The following is a 5,617-nucleotide window of genomic DNA, read 5'->3' as shown; positions in this document are numbered from 1 at the left end:
GACATGCTGCCAGTCCATGGTCTGATTGGTATTGATGTAATCAAGTTTTTGGGCCCCTTGCAGCTAACCCAATTTAAAGACGGATTTGCATTTAGTTCGTCTCAGGGAATGATTTTGTTTGGAGACGTTTCGGACTTCAAATCCTGTTGTTCTGTGCGGGAGCAGGCTGGCTTGAATTACAATCGAGTCGTAGGGAAATTTTCGTCGTGTAATGTTACTCATGTATACTTTGTTTTGGAGCCTAAATCGAACCATTTGGATCCTTGGAGTTGTTTTGATGAAGCGGCAGTGGATAGGACCATAGAGAATATGTTCAATCTCGAAACATTGGGTGTTACAGATGAGGTATGCAGTAGCTACGATAAAATAAAAATAGCAGATTTTCGTTCGTCTATTGAATATCGTGACGGAAGCTACTATGTAAGTTTACCTTGGAACCTAGATAAGTTGAACGCAGTTCCGTCTAGTTATAATGTGGCATTAGCTGTCTTAGACAAAGTAGTAAATAAATTGTCTGACAAAAATCTGTACTCTGATTATTGCAAAGTATTTCTTGATCAGGAGAACGAAGGCATAATTGAGAGAATTCATGTGCCTCCTTCAGAATTTGCCAAGTACACCTGGATACCCCATCGTCCTGTCTACAAAACTGAACCACAGTGCACAACAAAAATAAGGCCTGTGTTCAATTGTTCATTGAGAACGGGTGGTAAGCCGTCCCTCAATGATTGCGCCTATACGGGTGTGAACCTGTACACTGATATGCTGGAGCTTTTGTTCAAATTCCGAACCGATACGTTGGTTCTATTAGCGGACATTAAAAAAGCGTTTTTGATGGTCAAATTGAAGAACGAATTTGACAAGAATCGTTTCTGCTTCTTTTTGAAGTTAGAGGACGAGCTACAGCACTTTGACGAGCTACAGCACTTTGATCTTTGGATTTGTGTCCAGCCCGTTCATTTTGTGTTATATAGTGAAATATCATGTAGAAAAACATGCCGCAGGACCCTGCCGTGACATGCTGTTGAATAACTTCTATGTCGATAATCTGGTTAAAACACACCAGTCGCAGTCTGAATTGCTGAAGTTATATGTGGAAGCAGTAACTACCATGAAAAAGGGTGGCTTCGAATTGAAAACTTGTAGCAGTAACAGCGAAATAGTTTCGCAACGTATACAGTTGGACAACAATGGTTCCTCTCACGGAATGGTGTGTGAGAAAGTCTTGGGCTATACGTATGATCCGATGTTGGATGAAATGAAATTAAGTAGCGGAGGTGTTGAGACAGTAGTCTCAACTAAAAGAGACATGTTGTCTGTGAATTCTTCGATCTTTGACCCGTTGGGTCTTGTGTTGCCTATTACTATAAAGGGAAAAATCATGTTGAGCCAAGTATGGAAGTTAGGTATAGGCTGGGACCAAGCAATTCCTAATGATATATTATCTCTTTGGAATAGTTTTCAAAAGAGTCTTAAGGACATTCAAAACATTGGTTTTAATAGATGTTCGGTTCAAACTGATTTGCCGGTAATCTTGATCATGTTCTGTGATGCTTCGAACCGTGCTTACGGAATTGTCGAATATATGTACCAACGAGGAAGGGCTAACTTATTTTTTGCAAAAGCTAAAGTGGCTCCCTCTGTTAAGAGAACCCTTCCTACGTTGGAATTGTTGGCTGTATTTTGGGGCATTAAACATGTAATTATTTTGGTTAAGATGTTCCCGAATTTGTTCAAGGAAATCATAGTGGCTGTCGACGCACAAGTAGTGTTGTCGTGGTTATTGTCGGAAACCATCAACACCAAGTGTCAGTTTACGAGAAACCGATGAAAGATATCAAGTCTATGGTTAACGAACTGACAGATAAGGGTTATACGATCAAGTTTAGATATGTGAATACTGTAGAGAATCCAGCTGATCTGGTAACAAGAGGTGTTCCTCTAGACAAATTTACTAAAGAGAAGGACTTTTGGTTAAGCGGCCCTGTATGGTTGCGGGGGAATTGCCTGGAATGGCCGGAGTACACTTTGGCTTGCCTTAGTGAGAAGAGTCGGGAGTTGACCACGGCATACACTGGCTGTGAGGTGGAGACTGATGTTGTGCCTGTGATAAAGTTGGAAAGATTTTCCGTTCTCTCTAGGGTTATCAGGATTCTGGCTATGGTTTTTAAATTCATTGCCAAGTTGAAAAAAGTTAAGGATGTTGACCCTTTGGTCAGGGCCAAGCTGTACTTGGTCATGTTCGTACAGAACCAGTTCTTCAGGGAAGAGAGGAATTTCTTGTTGAACTCAAGTGAGAAGGAAGTGCCTAGGCTGGTAGCCAAGTACAATCTATTTTTAGATGAAAGAAATATAATTCGTTGTCGTGGACGAATTGATGGTTGCCTCTATTTTTCGGATGAGGTGAAACATCCTGTACTGTTACCCAAGTCTAGCCATGTTACTACATTGTTTATAAGGGATTTTCATGTCAGATGTAAGCATTTGGGCATTGCTGCGACTCTTGAAAGATTGCGCAATGCTGGATTTTGGATTCCTAAAGCTAGGCAGGCTGTGAAGACTCTTCTGGCTGATTGTGCCACTTGTAAAAGATACAATTCGCTGTCCTTTAGATATCCTAAGGTCACCAATCTGCCCAGGCATCGTGTAAACTTAGTCAGGCCCTTTGTACATACGGGTATTGATTTTACAGGTCATCTGTGGGTGAGTGAGGGTGAAGCTGTCAGGAAAATTTACATACATGTTTTCACGTGTTTTAATGTGAGAGCAGTTCATCTGGAATTGTTGCCGGATGTGTCTACTTACTCTGTAGTATTAGCCTTTTTCAGATTCTTTAATTTGTATGGTGTACCTACACACATCTACTCTGATAATGCCTTATCCTTTGTCGCGGGTTGTGATATAGTGAAGAGGGTATTGTTGGCGGATGAATTTGGAGGAAGTCTTGATACGTGTAGTATAAAGCATCATACTATCCCCTTATATTCTGCATGGTTCGGAGCTATGTGGGAAAGATTGATCAAAACTGTGAAGAATTGTTTGTTCAAAGTTGTGGGAAGAGGTAGATTAAACTATTTTCAGTTGCTGACTGTGTTGTCGGACATACAGAGATCAATCAATGATAGACCTTTGACCTATCGCTGTTCTGACGATAATGGTTTGGAAGTTATTACTCCCAACGCGTTCCTACGCTCATATCCTGGAAGTGCTGTGTTTCTGAATTTTGATGAAGAGATGTCTTCTATTGAACCTCCTAGTAGGTCAGATTTAATCGATAGTTTAAAATATCGAGAATCCATTTTGAATAAGTTCAGGTCTATGTGGTATGAACAGTACTTGATGAGTTTGAGAGAGTTATCTAGTGATTTGTACCAGTCTAGTTTTGATAACAAGATAAAGGTGAATGATGTAGTGTTGATAAAAGGTTTTAAGTCTAGACCTCACTGGAGTTTGGGCAGGGTGATGAAACTGACCCAAGGTTCCGACGAATTGGTGAGATCTGCCTTGATTAAAAGAGGTGATACGTTGCAAGAGCATTCAATAAAACATTTATTCCCGTTGGAACTTTCTATAATTCATTCTTTCCAAGCCCCTGCTGCAGATCAAGGTGATGATTTGCCTGAAGGTGAAAATGTTGTGGAATCAGTTCGTGAGGATCAGTCTAAACCTGTTAGACATCAGAGATCAGTTAAAGAGAGAAATCCTGATTATCTCTGGTATTAGTTGGAAAATGTCCACCTTTTTTCTTTTCTCTTTTTCTTTTTTTGTTCGGGAGAGGGTCAGAAATTTAATTTCTTCCTTCTTTTCGTCGTTGTCTTTTATCTTTCCTCCCTTCTTTCCTTCTTTAACTTTACGTCTTTTTAACGAGCTGCTGCTGCTGAAAGAATCACGCCACAATTGGTTCTACTAAGAGATATTTTTCCCGCGAAAATTCAACAAGTGCACTAGAGAGCGGAGCGAAAGTCAGTTTTGGACAGAGATTCCACGAGGGTAACACGCAAGTTACGAGCTCTGGTCCTACTCAGACATTCAAGTCTTAAAAATAGTAAAAGTTATTTCATTGTTCATAGGAATGAATAATGAGTTTCAGTAAGAGTCGAATCAAGTTGGTTGACTCGAAAAGAAAAGAAAGAATCAATTCTAAGAAGAATTGATCTATAAACTGGACGCACGAGATGCGATTAAATGTCGGCGTGTGGAAACCGAAATGTCTTTCCATGTTGTAACCAGTGAGAATTTCATCTGACAAGAAGGACGAACGAAGGTTTTACCAAACAACATTGAGTTTTCAAATTCAAGGATTATTTTCAAAAGAACTTTCAAGGATTCTGTCACTGAAGTGAGGACAGATCGATTTGGAGTGGCGTGAAGAAAATATATATGTAAAAAAAAAGGACTCACACACATATATATAAAGATAAAAAAAAGAAAGGTTAAAAAAAAACGAAATCATTGTTTTACGCAGTAAGTTCTCTTATTCTAATTTTCTCTTATTTCTGTACTCTCTCTCTCTCTAGTGTTAATTAAGCCTTTAGTGCTTGCCATAAGGACATTTTTTGGCAGTCGAATTGGTGAACATATAAACTGTATTTTCTCTTGTAAATTGAACATATAAACTGTATTTTCTCTTGTAAATTGAACATATAAACTTTTTCTTAATAATTGAACTTTGCAGCTTTGCTGCCTTCTTTCTCCAACCCTTATGCTTTCTTTTCCCTCAATAAAATGGCAATATTTTTTTTATTCTTAAAGGTATTTCCTTGTCTTTATTTTTTCATGTCCTGATTTTTCTAGGTTATTAACATGAACCACGTGGGATAACCTTCACGGGACTCAGTGAATAAATTTCCCGCACAAGCAGCCTTTCCTTGTAAAAGTAACAAATGGGTAACGATGATCGAAGTGTAATTTGTCTAAAAGACAGCAACAACTACTACAACAACAGTAGAGCGGCCACCCCTTTTTATCTATTCCAACTCTCAGTCAACGAGATTTACGCGTGACTGGAATGTCTATTTAACTTGTAAGGAATAGGCACTCAGGTTCTTTGATTAACGGACCACCGGCCGTGTTGGTCACAGCTACCAGCACTCTTTTCTTCCCCACCGACCTACCCTCGGCAAGTCAACCGATTCAAAATTCTCACCATTCCCCACAAAAGAAAAAAAAATCTTTAAGAGAATAAAACAGTTTGTTTAGACTCCTGATAAACTGGGTCTACCAGTTACAACTCCTTAAGGGTTGCAAGTCGGACAGAACCATTGTTCATCTTCTGGTGGTGCTTCAGTTAGACCCACACAGCTGAAGTGAAACCAGTCATTGCATCTATCGCATGCTATCATAGGTCTGGTATCCTCAGGTCTGTTACAGCTAGGACAGATCCAAATTATAGTACTCTCTCTCCATTGAGGGTCCTGACTTATATCCTGTGAACTTGATGGTTCCATGCCTATCGGGTCAGGTTCTCCAGGCTGTGAGAGATTTCCAGAGAAAAGAGATGCTTGATAGAGTATGTGTCTATAGCTTCATTCCCCTTCCTCACCTTCACCATGCGCACCAATTCATCACTTCCTTGGATTAGCTGTAGAACTTCACCTAGGGACCAGAAAGGCCTCGT

General features: G+C 39.8%; 2 protein-coding genes across 2 annotated transcripts; both read left to right on the top strand.

Annotated features, from left to right (window-relative positions):
- Positions 1–1,018: 1,018 nt before the first annotated feature.
- Positions 1,019–1,831, top strand: LOC145256157 (uncharacterized). Its single transcript, XM_080114744.1, has one exon. It carries the CDS (start codon positions 1,019–1,021, stop codon positions 1,829–1,831), a length of 813 nt encoding a protein of 270 aa, XP_079970870.1.
- On the top strand, positions 1,828–3,723 carry LOC145256156 (uncharacterized). Its single transcript, XM_080114743.1, has one exon. It carries the CDS (start codon positions 1,828–1,830, stop codon positions 3,721–3,723), a length of 1,896 nt encoding a protein of 631 aa, XP_079970869.1.
- Positions 3,724–5,617: the final 1,894 nt, after the last annotated feature.

This window comes from Euprymna scolopes, chromosome 32 (genome assembly GCF_053919585.1).
Source record: "Euprymna scolopes isolate OS-2025 chromosome 32, ASM5391958v1, whole genome shotgun sequence".
NCBI lineage: Eukaryota > Metazoa > Mollusca > Cephalopoda > Sepiida > Sepiolidae > Euprymna > Euprymna scolopes.
The sequence above is the reverse complement of the archived record's forward strand: the minus strand, read 5'-3'. Positions and strand labels throughout refer to the sequence as shown.